Source organism: Cibotium barometz, chromosome 9, assembly GCF_041138505.1.
Source record: "Cibotium barometz isolate CiBa-2024 chromosome 9, ASM4113850v1, whole genome shotgun sequence".
Lineage (NCBI taxonomy): Eukaryota > Viridiplantae > Streptophyta > Polypodiopsida > Cyatheales > Cibotiaceae > Cibotium > Cibotium barometz.
In genome coordinates, this window is record NC_141054.1 from 31,753,078 (window position 1) to 31,774,973 (window position 21,896).

A 21,896-nucleotide genomic window follows, 5' to 3' on the forward strand; every position below is an offset into this window, starting at 1 on the left:
TGTCTCCTCTGAAAGAGAGACCATAGTCCAAGGTACCAGATAAATATCAAAGAACCGTGAGAGCAGCCTACCAATGAGAATGTTGAGGAGTGAAAGAGAGTTGACTGAGAACACTATAATAAATGTCAAGCTTGGTATAATTTGTTGAAATATACAAGTGAATAGGGTGTGTGCGAGAATAAGCCCAGGCTGTAAAAGAGAATCTGTAAATGTGAGAGAACCTGTGAAAAGGTGAGAAGAATCTACTGGGAGAGAATAAAGGGTAGCATGAGAAGATTTAGGAAGTGTGGAGATATTCTGGGAAAAGTGAAGAGGTGGAGAGAATCAAGCAAGAGAGGTGGAGTGAATCAATGAGAAATCAATGGGATTAGATGCTTGGATGTAAACTCTATAAATTGAGGCATTGGCCTAATGAGAATTTGCTGGTTTTTGATTATCCATGCCTACATTAAGCTATTTGTTAATTACTCACTAATCACGTCTTAATTACTCACTAATCACATCTTAATTACTCACCATGTCTTAATTATTTACTATCACTTTGTTAATGATGTTGATTCTAGTATTTGATTCACCATAGCTATTTGTTAATTACTCACTAATCACATCTTAATTACTCACTAATCACGTCTTAATTATTTACTAATCACTTTGTTAATGATGTTGATTCTAGTATTTGATCCACCATAGCTCATCACATTGCTCTAATTTCAACATGGTATCAGAGCCAAGCCTAGAATCCATCAACTTGTGAGCCCATTATCTTGCTAATTACTTTCCTAATTAGGATTAGTAGAAAATTATAATTTTTTCCTCTTTTTTTAACTAGTCTCTGCACCCCCAGCCAGTGGAGGAGCTCCCTCTCCTTGCACACATAAAATTAGCTCCATTGCTTCTAGCTATACATAGCCAACCCATAGGAGCTCCAGCCAAGCCAATCACAAGCGCAAACCGCCGGCGCATCAAGAAGAAATCACGTTTTTTTCCAACGCAGGTTTTTCTGAGAAAGTTGCAGATCTTGTCTTCATCCAATCAAATTGCTCTAATTCCTCATAGCTCCAAGGGTTTTCAAGCATGCTCTACAAGCTGGTGAAGTCAGAAATTGATTTGATCAAGTCTACAGTGAGATCCAAGTTCTTCATCAAATCTGCAGGTGACTTTGGTAAAACAGAGATTAAACATTCAATATTTGGTCAAATCTTGTGTTTATTGGCTTAATCCTCTACTAGACTCATTGCTATTGAAGGCCTTGAAAGGATTTGAGCTCATTTGAAGTCTAAGGCCTCAGATCTGGACTCCCCACATACTCTGTTTTTTGCACACAAAATAATGGATTAATTTGCTAATCAGTGATTAATCAATGCTAATCACTGTATTTTGGTACAATTGAGGGTTCAAATTAACCATTAGGTATCTGATACAGATCCCTATAACTTCATATTGAAATTCGGAGTTGGTTTGATATTCCAACCATTCCGTACAAATTGGTTACCCTTGATTTAATGTAATTTCTGATAAAAATATGCTGATAAAATTATGGTAATCATCATTTTGCATTTAACCCTTAGTTAATGCCTGTAAATCTCACTCAAATTCAAGATTATTCACAACCAGAGTTGCATTTGGGAATGTGCATAAGAATGAATGCTATACGCATTATGTATTATAGGCACATTGCATCAGTGTAAAAATGGGATCAGACACTGCGCTTGTCCAGAATAAGGCAAGAGGTAAGACCTCCCGCATAGATTTGGGTTTGCATTGTATAATGACACAAGATAAAAATCAAAAGCCCAAAAGAACTGTCAACAAAACATTTAAATATGTTGCTCACATGGAGCAAGAAGACTTGACGGACAAGCTCATGGCCCCAGCCATGAAAGAAGAAGAACATCTCTTTCCAAGAGGAAGATCCACACCAAGAAGATCTAAAGGAAGCATTGAAGGAAGACATGGACACACTCTATCTCTCTCCCTCTCTTTCTCTTCCTCCTTCAATACACACACTCATGCTCTCTCCACCTTTGTCTATCCCTTCTCTCTCTCCATGCCCTCCCTCCCTCTCTCTCTTTCTCCCTCTCTCACTCTCTATCTACACTCTCGCTCCCTCTCCCTCTACACATAATCTCTCTCTCTCTCTCTCTCTCTCTCTCTCTCTCTCTCTCTCTATGCCTGTGCAAAAGCAACTGGGTCTGTGGTGGGTAGAGCTGGTGCTGGCATAACAAGAGATATGATAGGAGTAGGTGAAGGTGCAACGCGTGGCACTACACGAGGATGCATTGGTGTAAACCTTAGTGGGGGTAGATGTGCTACATAAGGTATGTGTTCTACTGGCATCCCAATAGGTGTTTTAGTCATGTGGGTATAGGTGCAGCCGGTCTCATATAGCAGGAGTTGGTAGCACACTCACTCTAAGGAAGGGATGTTTCATGGATGCACTAGAATGAGATGTGACCCCTCTAGGAATGGTAATACTAGATATGCTAGGCATAGGGACTCCATGTGTGAAATGGTGTTGGCTATCATGGTAACCGTGGGCATGTGGCTCAAAGGTAATTCTACGTCAGTCATGGGTGCTAGAGTTGGTGGTGTGTTGCTTGCCACTAGATGAGGCAATGTACTAGTATTATCTTGGGTGGGGCAGCTCTAGGATCTAAGAAGGTGAAGCTCATGCTAGTATGATCTTGAGTCCCTCCAGCATGGCCTTGCGGGTTAGAAGATGTGGGTTGGTCCATGGTATAGCTGGGTGATACTACAAAAGTAGGATCCGTTGGGTTCGATGATAATAACAAGAGAGGCGAGGAAGGGGGGGGGCATGGGGAGATTGAGAGAGGTATCGAGGGGAAGGGTTGGGGGGGGGGGAGAGGGAGAGGGTGAGGGTGAGGGTGAGGGTGAAGAGAAGATATGGGAGGGAGAGGTGTGAAGAGAGCATTGTGGAGGGGGGGGGAGGGAGGGGAGAGGGGGAGGAATGAGTGGAGGTGGAGGTCTTGCCCTATTAAAAAGGTTTGCATAGATAGGATTAAGGGTTTTTAGAGTTGTGCCTTTAAGATCTGTCTTCTTTATAGTTTGGCAGATTGGAGACAAGGTAAGGGGGATAATAGATTGCCACCTAACCACTCCTATAAAACAATCTTGATATAATCTCATGGTTGAAAACTTGTGTAGGGGAAGAGTAGACATTTTATGGTTGATGGATTCACTGGGCAAGGTATCCGACATAAGGCCTAAAATTAGTTGTAGTAGGAGATAGGCCTTATATAATTTATTCATTGTAAACGTGGCTAGAAATATATAAATTTTCTCAAGTTTCCTCTAAGACTAGTCTTATTCTATTAAAACATTGTTACACAAAGCTTGCTTGAAGTCATGATCTCATTGAAGGAGAAGACTACTTGTACTATTTAACCTTTAACTTATAGTCAAGGTTAGCAAAAAATATGTTAAGATGAGGGTAGGTTTACAATTTTAATGTTGTGTGCACATGATGTAATCTTAAGGTTCTTATATGATTATCCTGTTAAAACCTTGATAAGAGGGTACATCCTAATCTTAAGGTTCTTATAGGAGTTCCTAAATGGGGCCTAAGCTTAAGGTTCATATAGGACTACCTTGATGGGGCCTAAGCTTAAGGTTCAGATAGGGCTACCTTGATGGAGCCTAAGCTTAAGGTTCATATAGGACGACCTTGATGGGGCCTAACCTCCCGAGCCTCTCTCACCCTGTCATCTGCTGGCTCAGCAGAGAGAAGATCCCTGTAAAAATCTGTGGCTATCGCCCGAACCCTGGGGGGATCCACCACAACCTGGCCATCAGCCTGCCGAAGATGCCTGAGACCCTCTCGTCTGAAGCGAGGCCTTGTCGCCTCAAAGAAATCTTGTGTCACTCTGTCTCCAGCCTGTGTCCAAAAAGAAGCCCGAGCATGGAATCGGAACTCCACCCTCCTCTCCTCGATGGATCTGATCTCAGTGCGAGCTGACTCCATCTGCTCTGAGATCCAAGGGCTCGTAGGATCCCTCTCCTGGAGTCTCTGGAGGGACGCTAGACTCCTCCGTAGGCTCCTCTCCTGCTCTCTGAGGGCCTCCAGACGGTCCAAGGCAGCCTGTCTGAGCATCCGATTGATCTCCTGCAAGCCACTGGCAAGATCGCTGGCTGCCGATCCTCTCTTGAACTGCAGCTCCTGCCAGACCTGCTCAACTCTGATCGCAATCTCGGGCTCCTCTATGAGACAATCTGGAATCCGGACGCTCTGGCCCCGCTCTCCTCTCGTAGGGTCCTCGATCTGGAGAAGCACTGGAAAGTGGTCTGAATCAAGGAGCTCCTCTTGCACTCGGATGGGGAGACACAGTCCCTCGAGTCTAGTCTCCTAGGCAGAGAGAAAACTACTCATGGCCTCGATGACGACGAACAACAAAAGATAAGGTGCTAGAGGGCACCCTTGCCGGACTGAGCGTGGAAGGAGAAATCTATCACCTCTAGCACCCTGAACAAGAACCTAGCTATGAGAAGCCCAGTAAAGTCTCAAGGTTCTTATAGGATTTTTGCTTGAACGGGTTGGCTTAGGTTCATATAGGACTACCTTGATGGGGTCTAAGCTTAAGGTTCTTAATAGGATTTTTGCTTGAATGGGTTGGCTTAGGTTCCTCTAATATTAGTCTTTTTGACACTTGATAAGGTTCGGTGATGATTAGTCTTATTCCATTAAAACCATGATAAACAAATAAGGGTCAAATTTGAGTATACTTATTCACTCAAAACTCGATAGGAGTGTTTATAATTTTATGTTATGTAATTGCAAATTTATAAAGAAAATGTAAAGTGTTTATAATTTTATGTTATTTAATTGCAAATTTATAAAGAAAATGTAAAGTGTCCCCCCCCCCCCCCCCCACACACACACAAAGTGTCTCTCTCTCTTCTCCTCCCCAAAAAAATAAAAAAATTGTGTTTGCATGCACATAGGACAAGTGTCCATAATAGTATAATACCGAAGGCATTAGGTTTTATGGTGGAACCTTTGGAAAAATTCATGAGCATATATTCCATGTTATATTTAATTGCAAATTGGAAAAAAAAAAGGTTTTCGTGACTTAAATGCAAAATGTTAATCGGGGTCAAGGGTAACTATTTTCCATTAAAACCCTTAAGAGTGACGGGTTTCTCTAAGATCAGCGTGTCTTATTCCCAGTAGTCATTGATAAGCAAAGGCTAATTGGAATCAAGTTTTTGATTAAGGTTAGAGAGAGAGAGATGGCGGTGAAGAGGACCCAGCAGCACCAACAGCAGCAGAAGAAGGCTGTCCAAGTTGCAGGTGCTGCCATTGGTGTAATGATCGCTGGCAAACTTCTCATGCGCATCCTCAAGGCCATCACTGGAGGTAAAACATATCCTTGCATTAATAATCCCATAAAGCATTCTCCTCACATTGCCTCCACACCCGCATTACCAAACCCTAATCTCCATTTGTGCTGTTTCTCTTCATTTAGAAAACTGTGATGGATGCTATAACATGATAAAGAGTCTTAAGGTAATGCATTGCAAAGCTCCACAACTCAGGAGTAGGTTTTACTGCAGGTGGGTTGTCTTAGTTTTGATGATAGATTTGTATTAAAAGTATTTAACAATGCACTATATTGCATTCTTTGATTTCATAAAACCAAAACCCTTGATATACTCAATAACCTTTTATGTCCATTGATGTAGTAAACCATAAGTCAACTAAATATACTCCCCACACTTCTTTTTATTCAATGAAAAGATTACACGTAATTGCATCCCAAATTCCTAAATTTGGAACTCATCATGTGGTGTTTTGTTTACTTAATAAATGTGTAAATATTGTTTTATTATAAATATTTTTTTTAAAATATACGTATCTACGAATGCACGTACATACATATCTGTGTGCGCGCTATGAATGTGTGTATGTGTGCATGCATGCGTATATATAAATGTAAATGTATATCTATATTTACACATTTAAATGTATATATATATTTAAATGGAAATGTATATCTATATTTACACACGTAAACACACACATTTTAGCAAATATATCAACATCCCATCGTGTATTAAAACCTAATCTTGAGATGTGGATCTATTTCATGTGCAATATGTCCAAAGGGGAGACCTTTTGCTGTTTTATTTACAAAACCCATCAATCAAAAATTCATTAATAGTGAGTCTTATCAAGAAATCAAAACCCATCTTTCTTCTTTAAAAAATCAAACTTTTGCTTATTTCAATGCATGAGTAATCAGGCAACCCTTGTTTTCTATCTTGCAAAAATGATGGACATAGTATGTCTTTTGTGCAGACAAGTCATCCTATTTCAAATTTGTCATCAACCTAGAACCGTCACAAATAATAAAGCTTGCTGAGGAGTTGATTGGAAGGTCACAAAGAATTCATGACCTAGTAGCAGGTGTTCCTCCCCAGAAGGTAATCTTTCAAACGAAGATAGATGAATTGTTTTCATTTGCACAGTGTTCCTTTGAATGTTACTGGAGAAAAGTTTACAAGGTTAGTGTTCACATAGGAGACTTGTACTAGTGCCTAGTTTGAGCGGATGAAGGCAAAGTACTTCTCTAAGGTGTATCGAATTAATAAAAACAAGCAAGCTTTGGGTACCGGATTTGAAGTACAAGTCTAAGTCCAACTCATGATTACACGATATATGCTCACCACTTTTATAGGAATCCTTAAAGCGATGATGACCTTAGAAAAAAGGTGGGAGCTTAGGGCTACTTTCCCGCATGCCCATTTGCACATTACTCTTGACCTCTAGTGAAAGGACGTGACCCTTGATATCAATGATAACACATGATAGATGATTGAGCATGGTTACATAACACACATTATGCTTGAGCTTATTTGGCATTACATTTTAACACCCCTCCATAATGACACTTACTACATGACTCTGAAGCCTACGACTTGAGACTAGAAAGCTCATTGGTTGCAACAGGTTCCATAGCAATCTGTAATGATGAGATCACACAAAAGTCTAGAACAAGGAACTAGGGATTTTAGTCTCCCTAGGGGACCTTGGACTAGGGATTTTACCTTCCCTTGGGGACCTTCAGAAGAGCGTTTCAATGAAGTCATCAATCACAGGATTGACCTTCTTCTTCTTCTTCTTCAAATAAGCTTGCTTTAAGCAAGGGATTTAAAAATTATCATGTTCATCTTCAGCAGATATGCTTGCTGTACCAATTTGATGAAGAGAACATGAGCCTTCACTAGTATAGAAAAGAGTTTTTAAAAACTGAAGCATTTGGCTTTTCTTGCTTGATGACACTATATCCCCGGTTTTTACACTGTATTTATCATGGCTATGACAAGTTTTCCCACACTTGAAACATTTCTTTCTTGCAAAGAGTTTCTTTCTACATTTTGACCAATGGAAGCATTTGGCTCTTCTTGCTTGATGGCACTATATCCCCCAGTTTTGACACCGCATGTATCTTGCCTGTGACGAGTTTTCTAACACTTAAAACACTTCTTGCTTGCAAAGAGTTTCTTTCTACATTTATCTTTTTTATGACTAATGTTGTGATAATACTTGATGCTTTTCTAATTTCTGCTGCTTCATTTGAATTTTTGCTATGAACTGCTTTGACTTGTGACTTATATATATTTTTGTAGTAGAAGTGAGCAAATGTTACTTGCACCTGCTGTACTAGGGTGCCACATGTCCATACTTGTACAGAGTGCACAAGTCTAGTCATCTTTTGAGGATTAGTGAGGAGCATTGAGCATGTTGTGAGCCTAGTTGAGGAACGAGTCACTAGTTGCCATCAAAGTTAGGTCTGGATACAGTATCATCGTGTTGTTCCGGACACAAATGTAACCCACTGGGATGGAAGTTGTACAAGTGTCCAGGCAGCGTATTAGGCCAAAAGCTGGGCGTTTTGACATTTTTGTGAACAATTTATAGGACCCATAGGACAGGAAATAGGCCAAAGTTCACATTTGGGGCTGTAGGATGTCTCCAAGACAAGATCCAATAGATTGGACAGCAAGTTTAAGACCCCATGCATGCTGGATTGCAGTTTGGAAGGGGCCTGTAGAGTAACACACAAGTCAGCAAGCAAGACGGGCCTTAGTTCCTTTTCATGGGACACTCTTTAGCAAGGTGCCCACAGAGTCTATGATAAGGCATTGATCCTGCCCGCAATGTCCGTCCCTTTAGCCATTTGGATGCTGGAGCATTGTATGATCTTTCTAAATGTTAGGGTCCGAGACAATGACCCTAACACGAGGCATCCCATCTGCTGTAAGGTCCTGGAGGTGCTAAAGAAGTCATGCTTGGCAATGGAGGAACCTCAATGACTGGCTGCTCCAACAGCCAGTGGTAAACTTGAGGTAGCCTAGGGAAGCGAGGGAGATAGAAAACCGTTTTTTTGTGTCCCTCCCCAAGGAGAACGGAACGAGGAAGATCATTTTGGAACTGAGAGCAACCGGACTAGCTACCAGCATAACTGATGCACTCTCGGCTGAATCAAAGACAACCTGCAAAAAGCCCCTGCGCAAAAGTTGGACTTCTGAAATGTGAGCAGAGAGGTCAGGAGGAAGAGGCACGAGCATCCAATCTCTAGCTCGACTCCTTGCTGGAGGAGATCCATCACACAGTCAGTGAGAGTTATGGCAATATCTAATTGACCACCACTCTTGAGCTGGAGCAACTTGTCTGCTGAGAACAGGATGGTAAGCAAGCTGGAGGGAGATTGGCTGATGTGGAGGCCGTGTTGCCAATCAACAAATGGAAGCCGACTCAAACTTCAAATTAGATCTTTTGCCTGTGCTCTGCAAAGGGCAGGCAGGTGTAGGAGAAGGAGACGGCAAAGAAGGGGCATGTGCTAATTTCTAAATAAAAAGGCGGGCGGGCGGGAAAGATTGCAGGACTGAAGGGAAGCATAGAAAGCTGTCAGTGAAAGGGGCGGGTGAAGAGGAAGCAGCAGAGAAAGGGGTGGGCTGAGAGAAAACGGGCAGTAGAGAAGGCGGGCAGAGAAAGTGGCGAGTTTAGAGAAAAGGTATGACTGGCAGGGAAGGGCTCTAGGGAAGGGTGCACGGGGAGCTGCTCAACGAGGTCTCACTTTTTTTTCTTGTTAAGATCTGAAAATAACCTGAAAGTTAATATCACACTTTCCTCCACATTTACATTGAAGTACAATTTTCTTGGAGAGACTTCCATCAGTTATAAAGTAACCACTTGCTTTGCTAGTGTTTGAAGCAGATAAATGACATTTGGTGGTTGTATTAATCGGAGCGACTGCCTGCTATCATCAGGTTACTTACGAGAACGTTATTGCTCCTTTAGCAAGGCTAGAAGCCGAGGAGTTTGCATTGATGCAATCATGCAAGTTTCCAAGGCTAGTTTCCACTTCTAAGGAGGTTCAACAAGCAAGTTTAGATGCAGAGAAGATGCTTGATTCTTACAAATCAAAGTGCAGGTCAAATTCACTTGTTCCATTGTGATTGCACTGCTATTTTATATAACATGGTTTGCATTGAGAGAAAAAAAGTAAGTTGTATTAACGTCCTCAAAAAGACCCAATGGGTCTGTGGACCTAATGGTCGTACAAAATCTTCCTGAGAGTATTGGTCCATAGAAAGCAAACTGAGAACTTAAAGAAAAAAAGAACTGGCTACTTATGCTAAAAACATGTGTAAAAAAATAGCATGGGTAGGGGGCATGAGGAATGCATGCCTCATCCAATAATAGTACCATCCTCCGTTAAAAAGCAGAAAGCTATGATGATGACCACCTCCTCATCCAATAATAGTACCATCCTCCTTCATGATACAACACATGGCTCTTATGATACCCACCTCCTGTAATGAGGCCTCTCCATGTTGATGAAGTATGTCCTAGATCTGCTCTGATGAGTGGAAGGTTGGAATCCCTTGGGATGGGGTTGTTTGGTTCTCAAGAGGGATTGCGCTTGCTCTCTTGTGACTCCATGGCTGTTTGGCCAAGGGCCGGTGATCTGGTATTTGATTGAATCATTGATGACGTGTGATTTGTCTATCCTTGTGTGTGTGTGTGTGTGAGAGAGAGAGAGAGAGAGAGAGAGAGAGAGAGAGAGAGTTATATTAAACGTCTTCAAAAGACCCAGTGGGTCTATGAGACCAAATGGCAAAAGTGATACAATAGTGTCCATGTAATCTCATCATGGTACAAAAGAAAACAAAGACTAGAGCTATGAGTGTGGAATGTCAAATCCGAGCCATATGATACAATACAAAGTGGGACCATCATCATTGTACAACCTATGGAGCTAACCCCCTGGTAGGGGGGAGGGGGCCGTCAAGGATATCGAGCATGGCGCGAGCCTGTAGAAGGCTATGCAGATCTGCCGGGCATGGGAAGGTGGCTTTGTGCCTCTCCAAGATCTCCTCAAGCTGGGGCTGATGTCTGTGTTGCTGGCGAGGTCTAGGGACTCTGGGGCGTTTGGTATGCTATAGTGCCGTGGCCCGGTCTAGAGTCACGCTAGAGTGGGGTTTTGGCGAGGGTCGGGCACTCAAGAATGTGTGGCTCGATGAGGCTGTGGGTATGTCATCCATGGCTGGTGGGGCATCCTCTCGTGGTCGGAAGAACTGAGTGATGGTCGCTTGGGGCCGGGGTAGATGTCTCCCATGGGGTCTCGACTCCCTAATCAACGAGTCTATGTGGTGATGAAGCTCTAGTAGGAAGAGGCCCAGGCACTGCTGATTTGGGTAATCCATGATCCTGGACAAGGATCCAAACCCCTCTTTTAAGAGACGGTGGAACCTCCCTTGAATCTCATAATATATGGTGCATCTGCATATGAAGTGCTCCTTTGACTCGACCTCCTGCTGGCACACAATGCATATCCTCTCCTCACGAGGTATCTGCATGGCTGTCCCTGTCTCTATCCTCAGACGGTGCGATGACACCTACAACTGGCCCATTGCAATGTGCATGGCATGTGACATGTATATGTCAAGATATACATGCTCAGTATGAAACGATCCTCTGTAAGGCTCATGAAAGTATCCATGTAGTACTGCCGTTTGTGTGAGAGTGGCTTATGTGTTGGATCCATGTATCTTGAATGTATAGTCCCAATAAATCATATTTGATCACCCGGTTCCTGTCATGCTGAGAGAGCTTGATGAAATATATTCACGCCAAGCCCTTCGTACTGAGTTTCTGTCAAACCTCCGGAGATGTAGGGCAGACTCAGCCATAATGAAGGCTAGCATTAAGGGAAGTAGCAAATAGAAAGAATTAGTATAGCAAATAAGTAGTTGATAGGGCAAATGCACCGCTAAAGATAGAAAGCATTAGCACAATATCAATTGGCCGCAACTCAGACAAAAACTTCACAATGTGAAATCTGCATGATGTCTTGGAACTTTAAAAGGAGACTTGCCAACTTTCTTTCTAAGGGGGTTGCTGATTGAACAACATACTGTTAGGCACGGACATAAAGCAAGGCACACGCAGCTCCTTTTCTGAGAGATCTCTAGGCCTATACATGTGAAATGAGAGGGAGTCCTTGGATGCTCCTATCCCCGCGGATTATGACAGGCTTAGGTAAACTGTCAACAATTGTGAAGGTGTCTTGCCGCCAATCAGGAATGGGCGCATGCTCTCAGAACCACTGGATGCCGAGAATCATATCACACCCCAGAAGTGGTGAGACTATGAAGCCTTGCTTGAACGTGGCCTTTTGAACATTGAACTCAAATTGTTGAGCTTTATGAGTGATATATGTGCGGAGACTAGGTGTACACCCGTCCACGACTAAATTATGAGACACTAATGTGCAACTCATCGTCTTAGCCAATTGCGGAGAGATGGCGTCTTCCGAGCTGTCCATGTCAAATAGGACAATGAATTGTTGTCCCTTGGTTGTGCCATAAGCACAATGAGAGATTTTGTTTACCCTTTAGGGGGTAATAGATTCAAAGAGAGAAACAATTGTACAACATTCATATTTGAAGATGGAGGGGTGGATGTAGCGTTAGTGGTGGCGGCCACTGTAGAGGAGGATGCTTTGGAGGCTTTATAAGCCTGTAACTTGGTGCAATCCCTCTTACCATGGTCTACTTGATGATAGAAAAAACAACGATTCTCTGTTTGGTACCGCTTTTGCTCCTCTGGCTGGAGATAACCTCTAGTAATGCCCTCCTTGGGCTTCTTCTCAAGCGTTTTGGCCTCTTAGAGGTTCATTATCTAGGATATGTTATCAACGAGTCCGGTATTCGTTTGCACCCAGACAAGGTACAAGCTATATTTGGCCTCTTCGAGGTTCATTTGGCCCCTTCGAGGTTCATTTGGCCCCTTAGAGGTTCATTTGGCCTCTTAGAGGTTCATTATCTAGGATATGTTATCAGCAAGTCCGGTATTTGTTTGAACCCAGACAAGGTACAAGCTATATTGGATTGGGATGTTCCTAAGACCGCCCAGGAAATCAGATCGTTTGTGGGTCTCTGTTAGGCCTACAGTACCCCTATGGGTCTTTGTTAGGCCTACAATACCCCCATGGATAAATTGTCCAACCTTGCTACACCTCTTACCATTAGAATTTATGAATCTCAATGTATTTGGGTTGTACCATTTATTGGACATTTTATGTGTTTTCTCCTTCATTTATGGGTCGTGCACAGTCGGCCTGTCCCTAGAGGTAGTCAGCCAGTTCACACATGGACTATATAAGGAGGCCTCCCATTTCTCACTTTCTCGTTCGAGTCCTTACACAAGTTCAGCATTCTCTTGCTGGCTAATTGCCATTGTAAAGCTTCAAGCTAATATAAAAGGTGATCTTGTCCACAAGCTCTCTACTCTGTCTCTAGTTTTGTTTATGCTTCCGCCTGTGCATTCTCAAACATGGTATCACTCGCTTAGGTTCAGGCTGCTCCATCTAGTGCAAATCTGCCCGCCATCTCTTCTGAGCCTTGCGTTTTCTAGCTCCTCCTGGCTGCAGATCAGTCCCATTCAGAGGCTGCATTTTCTGGTCCAACCAGCCATCTTGCTGCTGTTGGCCAGCCCTACAGGCTGCGTTTTGCACTTCAGAAGCAGGTTGTGGAGTTCTTGGCTACGTTTTCTGTTTTCTGCATCAGTTGAGGTGAGCTTCTTGCATGCGGAGTTACCAAACAAGTGGCTGTACATCTCCTTCTTCCTCCACAAGTCCCTACCCTTCCGGTAGGAGGTTCCCGGTGGTTTCTTCGACTGTTTTGCTGCTGTCCAGCCTCCTCTCTTAGGTTTGAGAGGGGGCTGATTAGTTCTGGAGCCTCGCTTCGTTGGAAAGCACTTGAAAGGAGTCTTGGAGAGCTGAGATTTGTGTTCTTTGTTGCTGTGGATATGGGTTCCCTCTTGGACGAGGCATCTATCCTTGTTTCTCAAGAGCAGGTAAGGTTCCCTCCCAGTGGATAGGATCAGGCACTTGTTACAGTGCTTCTCTTCTGGAAAAGAGGTTCATTTGGCCAAGGATTGCAAGCCCAATGGTACAGCCCAGGCCAAGACCAAGTTTTCAAAGATTGGCAATGATCATATACAGGATAATGATACAAAATTCTTCTAGTACCACTTCTAGGGCAACTAGGGCAATTCCAGCTCAAGAGAACCCACATGGCGTACTTCTCTAGTACACATGTAGTTCCCCCCCATGTGCTTCCAGCCAGAGGAGGCTTGTGGGCGAGAGAGGGGACTGATTACAGCTCCACTTACTGGTGCATGGGGACCATGATTCGGAGTTCCAAGCATTAGACATCTGGCAGGACATGGTTATCTTTTGTGTAGCAGGGATTATGAACTAGATCTGTTCCAAGTTCATTGTTGGAGGCTTTTGGGACGTGATGTGTTCCGCCCACTGTTGGGGATTATGGGCGCGGTGTGTCGAGCAACGCATCATCTATTCTTGGAGTTCACTGCACACTTGTGTGGGAATTCGTGGCCAAAGCTTGCTGTTCGTGGTGGCATTTTATTTCAAGGAAACAGGTTGGCGGGTGCTCTCTCCGAGGTGATCTCAGTATTCGCGGTGCTAGAGGGTCCATGGTTGCATCTTCATCAGCTTATCTTCCTCAGACTCTTACACACTACGAGCTGCAGAGGGGGTGTTAAAATTTATGCATCTCGGTGTATTTGGGTTGTACCATTTATTGGGCATTTTATATATTTTCTCCTTCATTTCTGGGTTGTGGATAGCCGGCCTGTCCCTAGAGGCAATCAGCCAGTTCACACATGGGACTTTATAAGGAGGCCTCCCATTTCTCACTCTCTCATCCAATCCCTTGCACAAGTTCAACATTCTCTTGCTGGCTAATTGCCATTATAAAGCTTCAAGCTAATATAAAAGGTGATCTTGCCCACAAGCTTTCTCTACTCTCTCTAGTTTTGTTTATGCTTCCGCCTGTGCATTCTCCAACACTTAACAGATTTGCTCAAGGGCGTGAAGATGCATCGTCAGAAAGTGTCCGTTACGGGCAAAGCACTTGAGGCCTTTCATGCATTACAAAAAGTGGCCTCAGAAGCACCACTCCTTAAGTTGGCATCAAACCTTGACATTGGCGTTATTTTATAGCAAGCTCTCTCTACTCTCTCTCTAGTTTTGTTTATGCTTCCGCTTGTGCATTCTCCAACACTTAACAGATTTGCTCAAGAGCGTGATGACACATCGTCTGAAAGTGTCCGTACGGGCAAAGCACTTGAGGCCTTTCATGCATTACAAAAAGTGACCTCAGAAGCACCACTCCTTAAGTTGGCATCAAACCTTGACATCGGCGTTGTTTTATAGCAAGATGGCAGACCAGTGGCTTACTACACCCGCAAGTTGAATGATGCCAAAAAGAATTATTCGGTGTATAACAAAGAGCTGTTAGGGGTGATCACCACTCTAATAAGCATTGGAAACCTTTCCTTTACGGGAGAGAATTCACAGTAAAAACTGATCATCAAGCACCTAAATGGTTTTGCAAACCATGCCTAGGACCCACTGGATTGACAGGCAAGCCAGGTGGAGTCACATCTTCCAACAATTTGGAGCTATGATCGAATACGTCCCTGGCAAGAATAAGCCTGTTAGTGATACTCTTAGTTGTAAGTCAACCATTCACACAGTCCACTGTGCTAGAAATTCAAGGAAAAGATTTGGATAGCATGAAAGCACACAACATGCGGATTCAATAAAGTTCAGGACTCCACACAATTTGGCCCTCAATTCAGATCAGGTCATTTCTCCATCCAAGATGGCTGGTTGTTTTACAAGAACCAGCTATGCATCCTCAAAGAGAAAAGACAGACACTTCTTCATGATGCGCATGACTCTCTTGTTGGGAGTCATCGAGGTATCAATAGTACCTTGGAGAAGTTAGAGCGATTCTTAAAGGGATGTCCACCAATATGTCCAAGCTTGTCAAATATGTCAAAAGGTGAAGGTTCCATACTCAAGGCAGACCAGGTTGCTACAACCCTTACCTATTCCAGAGCTATCTTTTCATGACATTAGTATGGATTCTCCAGCTGCTACAGGAACCCGGAATACACAGTGTATTGTGGAATGGTTCAGTAAATTTTGCATGCTCATTCCTTGCAAACAGACGGCCACAGTTGAAGATATTGCTCACTTGTTCATTCGTCTTTGGTATCCACTTTGTAGTTTGCCTAGGACAATTACTTCAGATAGAGATCTAAAGTTGACTTCACATTTTTGGAGAGCATTGTTTGATAACTTTGAAACTAAATTGCAATTGTCTAGTGCTTTTCATCCACAGACACATGGCCAAATAGAAATTTACAATCAGCTGGCTTCCGTCGTTCTCAAAGCATACTGCCATGACAAGCAGTCAAAGTGAGAATAGTATCTTCCGTTGGTACACGCAATCCTCAATGATACTCACTCATCTAGCATTGACAAGACTCCATATGAGGCCGCATTTGGTCCCCGTTTCTCATCCGTTCTTGCGAGGATGGTGTCGCCATTATTGGAGACTAACAAGACTACAGAGTCATTCTCAAAGATCATTGAGTCCGCAAAGGAGCGCCTAACCAAAGCACAAGAACCATACAACAGGCAAGCCAACAAGTCTCGCAGGGATGTCAACTATAAGAAGGAAGATTGGGTATTTCTCCACATCACGAAGCAACGGTTAAAGCAAGCAGGCAAGCGTTGTCCCAAGCTCTCTTTCCGAAGTTTTAGTCCATTCCCTATTGTAAAGAAGCTCAGTCATGTCTCTATGAAGTTGAAGTTGCGACAGTTGAACTATGCATGATGTCTTCCATGTCTCATGGTTAAAGCCATATGTTGGACCATCCTTACAAGAGGTTTCAAATGAGCAACAGCCTAAAGTGGTCGACGAATCAGAAGTCATCGAGCCTGAGCAAATTCTCCTCCATAAGTGGAAGCATGGTTCCAGTCGTAGAATCCAACATTTCTATACAAATTTGAAGGACCGAGGCACTCACGAAGCCATTTGGTCGGACAAGGATGTCTTCCAGGAGTACCCCCAGTTATTGGCAGACTACTTGGAGGCCATGCAACTACCACCAAGCTAAGGAGGAGGGAATGTCACATGCACCATGCACTGAGGTGCAACGTGGATCACATTGCTATACTTGTAACATGTGGAAGCTTATAGACAGTATTATACTTCAAAGAAGGAATATTCAACACCTTGGTTCCAGATGATTGCACAATGTAGCGGAAGTAAGAATGCAAGAGAGAGGAAGAAAGAAAGAAAGTTATATTAACATCTACGGAAGACCCCAAGGGCCTACTGAGAGAAATGAAATGATATATTAACGTCCTCTAAAGGCCAAAATGACCTATGAGACCAAAAAGGTTACAACAATTGGTGGATCTGATACAATGTCTGTGTAAGAAAAGCTAAAACAACTAAACAACTAACTGAAACTGAAACAATAACTATGAGGAAAAGTAAGGTACTAGGAGCTCCTAATGGATAACATCTGGGGAGGAAAACTCCAGCAACGAAGGTAAGCATCATATACATCACTATCCAAAGATGTCTCTCATCGGTCGATGGCGGATATCCTCAATGTCCTCCATGGTGAGTACTCTAACTGGACGTCTCCCATGCCGTGCTAGTATGGTCCTGATCCTCTGTTGTAGTCTCCGCCGGTGTAGAGATGGGTCTCTCATCTTGGGGCGCCTGGACCGCCCTAGCTCTATAGCCCGATCAATCAGTGTACCTCTGGTGCGGCTATACTCTGGGGCTAGCTGCAATGCCTGCTGGCCTGACTGCTCAATCTCTGGTCGAAAGAAGTCTGTAATCTGCCTCTGTAGGTGTCTCTCCCTCTCTGATCCCCTCCCTCTCAAGAGACCCTCTCTATGTCAACGCAGCTCCTGCAAGTATAATCCGAGGCATCTTTGATCCTGGTATCTCATGACTCTGGAAAGTCGTCCGAAACCCTCTCTGAACAGGCAGTGAAAACGGCCTCGTATCTCATAATATACTGGACAGTGACATATGTAATGTAACTCTGTCTCTGGCTCCATGTGGTACAACTGACAAATCCTGGCCTCAGCTGGTACTCCTTTGAATCTGCCAGTCTCAATCTCTAGCTGGTGTGAGGATGTGTGCATCTGACCAATAGCACACTGTACCCCATGAGAAAGATGAGTATCCATGTAGCTGGGTCTAATCACAAACCCATCCTCCGTGAGCTGGAGAAGATGATCTCTATAGAAAGCCATCTTCGTACCAAGCTCGTGTGTCGGCGTATCCATGTCCTCCTAGTGTCCAGCTGAATCAAGTCCTGCTTGATAAGTCTGGTAATCTCTGCCCGTGTGAGAGAGAGGGAGGGTGCATCCAGGGAGTACTGAAATGGAGGTAGCCTGTCCATACTAAAGCCATGCAGTTGGAACCAAGCCGTCATCTTGCATACCAACATGATCCGTCTCCCTGTGATGCCAACTTTCGTGAAGACTCCAGGGCTAAGCGAGCATATCTGTCTCTAGGGAGAGCCCAAGTGCTATGTATAAAGGAGACTGATCGAGTGAGTGCCTCTACTACCAATGGGGGGGCAGCCATCTCTGCACGGATAATATCATGTGTGGTACGGAGGCCTTGGCCCTAATAATCCGGGAAATCATAGAAACCAAGGGCCTCTCCATACATCTCCATCCATCAGTGCTACCAGCTCGGCTGTGGTGATCCACTGAGTCCCCATATCTCCACTCCATACAGCATGGCTGAAGTGACCAAAGTGTCAAAGAGCCAGAGCTTTGTTTGAGGTTCCTGAAAATGAACCTGCGAACACATCCTGTCTTGTCTCCCCAATGCTGCATAAGCTCTGGTCAATCTGGTCTCCGCTGCTCTCCTCAAGGAAAATAGTGGGCCACTAAAAACCACACCAAGGTAAGTATATGCATCTGTATACTCCACTGTCTCCTGACCATATGTAAAGGTGGGTACTGACCTCCTAACCCACTGTGCTAAACACCATCACCTTGGTTTTACCAAGGTTAACAGACAATCCACTGTCCTGTGCAAACGTGTGCAATGCATCCAAATGATGCTGCATCCCCTTTGGAGAATCTGAGATCAGCACAATATCATCAGCATACAATAACAGCGGAATCCATGTCCCTGCTAGCTGTGCTCCTCTGTCACCCTCCCGCTCTACATAGTCCGAAACCTCATCCACATTTATCCCAAATAAGGTGGGAGAAAGGGGGCAGCCCTGTTTCACCCCAATAATGGAGTGAACCATCTCAGATATACCCTGAGTAGTACGTACCTGCCCGACAACTGTCCTGTATAAAGCGATGATTCCCCAAATCAGCTTTGTGGGCACTCCCATCTCCTGTAGTCTGCGCATCACTTTGGCTCTCGGTACTGTGTCAAAAGCTTTGCGGAAATCCACAAAGCAACAATAAATCCTCCTTCCATATAATCTGCCCTCCTCAATAATAGCTCTGAGTGTCAAGATATGGTCAAGAGTGGAGAAACCTCTCCTGAACCTTGCCTGACCTGATGCACGTTGTGCGGCGGAGGAAACAACTCAGGATTGCCTCTATAGCTTTCCTCTCACACACTCTTGGAAATACACACGCACAAAGGGAGGCACCACTCGGCTCTCACAAGCAGCCTGGCCGAGACAGGACACACACACACGATGAGAACAAAGAGGAGAAGACACTACGTGAGACACCACTCAACACAGATGCCAATACACACACTGAAATCTCCCACAACACTCAAGGAATGGAGCAGTAGCTTCAAACACAAGAGAAGCTTACACACAGTTAAACAGCAGAGAAACGATGAGGAATTAGACCACTGCGTCCGGAGCGGCCAAATACCCCCACTTAGGATGTTCAATTGCTCAAATCCGAGGTCGTATGAGCAGATTAAGGCCAAAATAGTCTCCCAGCACACTCAAAATAGGGTAGCGGTTCTTCCTTCCTATTCTTTGGTCTTTCCACGCAGCGCTCGGGTTTTTTCTGCAATTTTTACAGGTTTCAGACCTAGCCCTTGAAAGTGGCCATCCATGGGCACCTTAAGTGACCAAATCGGACTCCGGGAGAGCCCACACGGCTAAGATCGCCAGTTGTCGCTTTCCACGTGTCTGCCGCACACTTCACATGCATAAAGCTTCCACAGGAAGCTACCCAAAGGTCCGTCTCTATCACGCCACGCACACCGAATCACATGGAGTGGACCCCCTATTGTCCCAAATGATGGCCTCTGCATAATTGACCAACCCGACACTGGCCGTGACTTCACTGTGTACATCATCCAAGGCACGCGTAGTGGGACCCACTGCCATCCACTTGTCTTTCCACATCGGCGGCCATTATTCTAACTTCCTCTTGACGCTACCCATAACTAGAAGCCATTTACTCATAGAGCATAGTAAACTGTACATTGGAAAGCAAAAGTCATGCAGTACCATAGCGTGGACCATGTGGGGCCCACAAACTCTCAAACCTTCGGAGATGAGCACGTCTTATTTTGTGATGACCATGCATTGTATATACACATGCTCTAATACTTGCATCAAAAAAATGCCTAACAACGTATGCCATCTCTCTCTGCCCATCTACTCAACTCCTGCTCAAGAATAGATGCATATAATCTAGCCAATGTGTGACCAATTATGATGGTACGATAATTCCCAGGAAGCATGGGATCCCCTGACTTGAAGATAGGCACAATCGTGGACATATTCCAAGTCTCAGGAAAACCCTCACACATGGCTCGGTTAAACATCATAGCAATAAGCTCTGCAAGCATATCTTTGGCATGAATAAAGTGCTATGCTACCAAACCATCATGATCATATGCTCTCCCAGTCCTCATCCTGTCAATAGCTTTCCTTACCATCTCAGCAATAAAGAAAGCACATGTTTCTGGGCACGGCTCCGATGGGTCTGGCAGGGGCGGCTGTCCTGGTGCTGTGTACAGGGATGCTGCATACTCATCCCAAATCTCTGTGGAGGTAATGGCTGGTGATGGTGAATGCTCATGGAATAGTTTCCATGCCTTGCCTGAGTCCTGACTCATAAATAACTGATACAAATCCCTCTCTAACTGAGCAAGATAAGCCCTCTTCTTCCGTCGCACTAGGCGCCGGAAGGTAATCCGTGACTGTCTGTGAGTGGTAACACCCATGAGCACCTCTCTCTGTAATCTGATCCTCATCTCTCTGCACTCCTCATCATACCAGCTGTTCTGGGGCATGTTCCCAGATCGTCTCCGTGTAGGCTGACTATGGGGATATGACTCTGATGCTGCAGCATGAAGCGTCTCTATCAATATCTGAGTGAGCTCATCTAATGGCCGTCCCGGCTCCTTGGCACATAAGCGTCTGTATATCTCATCCGTGTACACGGTGTCAGTCTCCCTCGTAAAGGTATAACGAGTGTGTGTGGAGACCTATCCCAATGGAGCTGTGCTGAACTGAAATGTGAGAGTGAAGGACAAGATAGCATGATCCACTGCTACTCCAACCAGCCTAGTGCCTACCATAAAATTCTGAAAAGAGGGAATGAGACTGGGCTGAGCCATAACATAGTCCACTGTACTAGTACCATGCCGATGTGGAAAGCTAGTGGAACCGCCCGCTGTCGGGAATCTCTGTAGGCCATTCAGGATGGCCAATCCATGTGCAGTCCCCATGTCTATCAAGTACCGCCCATACACAGTATGTTCCTCATCCTGTGAGTCTAGATAGGCCCATATCCCTAACACCAAGCTCCCTCAACATCTCCTCTGAGGTATCATAAAATACTGTCTGGTTATGGGCGGTCATGGCATTGAAGTCCCCCGGGAGAATGATGTCACCATCCCTGGAGAACTCCCAAATGTGATCATCCAAAATAGAAAAGGGAGACTGCCCGCTAGGTGATGCATACACTGATGTACTAGGAGCAAAATAGCATATAGCAATGTAGAGATATCTGCCCGTCTTTGCCCTCAGTCTTACTCACATGTACCTAGCCTGCTCATCTCTGCGGACTATATGTATCAGTGGCTGCAGCTCCTCTCTAAACAATATTGCCACTCCTTCTGATCCCCGTACTCTATGCTCTGAACGAGTCTCCTGTCTACAAGCTGTCTCCCATCGGTATCCACTAACATGTGGCATGGACTGTCCAGGAGCCTGATGCGTCTCACAGTAGAAGATGATGTCCCTCCTAGTGAAACTATCCTCAAAAGCCCCTACATCAAGGCGTAGAGATCCATTACAATTCCAAGTAGCAACTTTGAGTGTAGTCCCATAGGTCTCGCGCCGTCATGAAGAGCGCCTCTCCATAATCACCACTCTACCATCTCTATAGAAGGCCACTTTCCCTTTCTCTCGGGCTGCCCTTATCTCGGGCATAACTTCTTTCATGTGGGCAAGTTGTGAGAGTGTGAGGTCATCTCCAAGAAATATTCCCGTCTTCTTGAGTGTA

The 21,896-nt window shown here is 44.4% G+C and overlaps 1 protein-coding gene across 3 annotated transcripts in view; it reads left to right on the top strand.

Moving 5' to 3' along the window:
* Nucleotides 1–5,161: 5,161 nt before the first annotated feature.
* LOC147635467 (putative thimet oligopeptidase) overlaps nucleotides 5,162–21,896 on the top strand; it is a 113,231-nt gene continuing 96,496 nt past the window's right edge. For 2 of the 3 annotated variants that reach the window (XM_086802756.1, XM_086802757.1), the window contains exons 1-3: nucleotides 5,163–5,374; nucleotides 6,317–6,441; nucleotides 9,292–9,455. In XM_086802756.1, the coding sequence (XP_086658882.1) occupies nucleotides 5,248–5,374; nucleotides 6,317–6,441; nucleotides 9,292–9,455 (416 nt within the window). In that variant the 5' untranslated portion in view covers nucleotides 5,163–5,247. Of the gene's footprint in view, nucleotides 5,375–6,316; nucleotides 6,442–9,291; nucleotides 9,456–21,896 lie in introns of all 3 variants that reach the window. The other variant, XM_086802758.1, reaches the window with a different exon arrangement.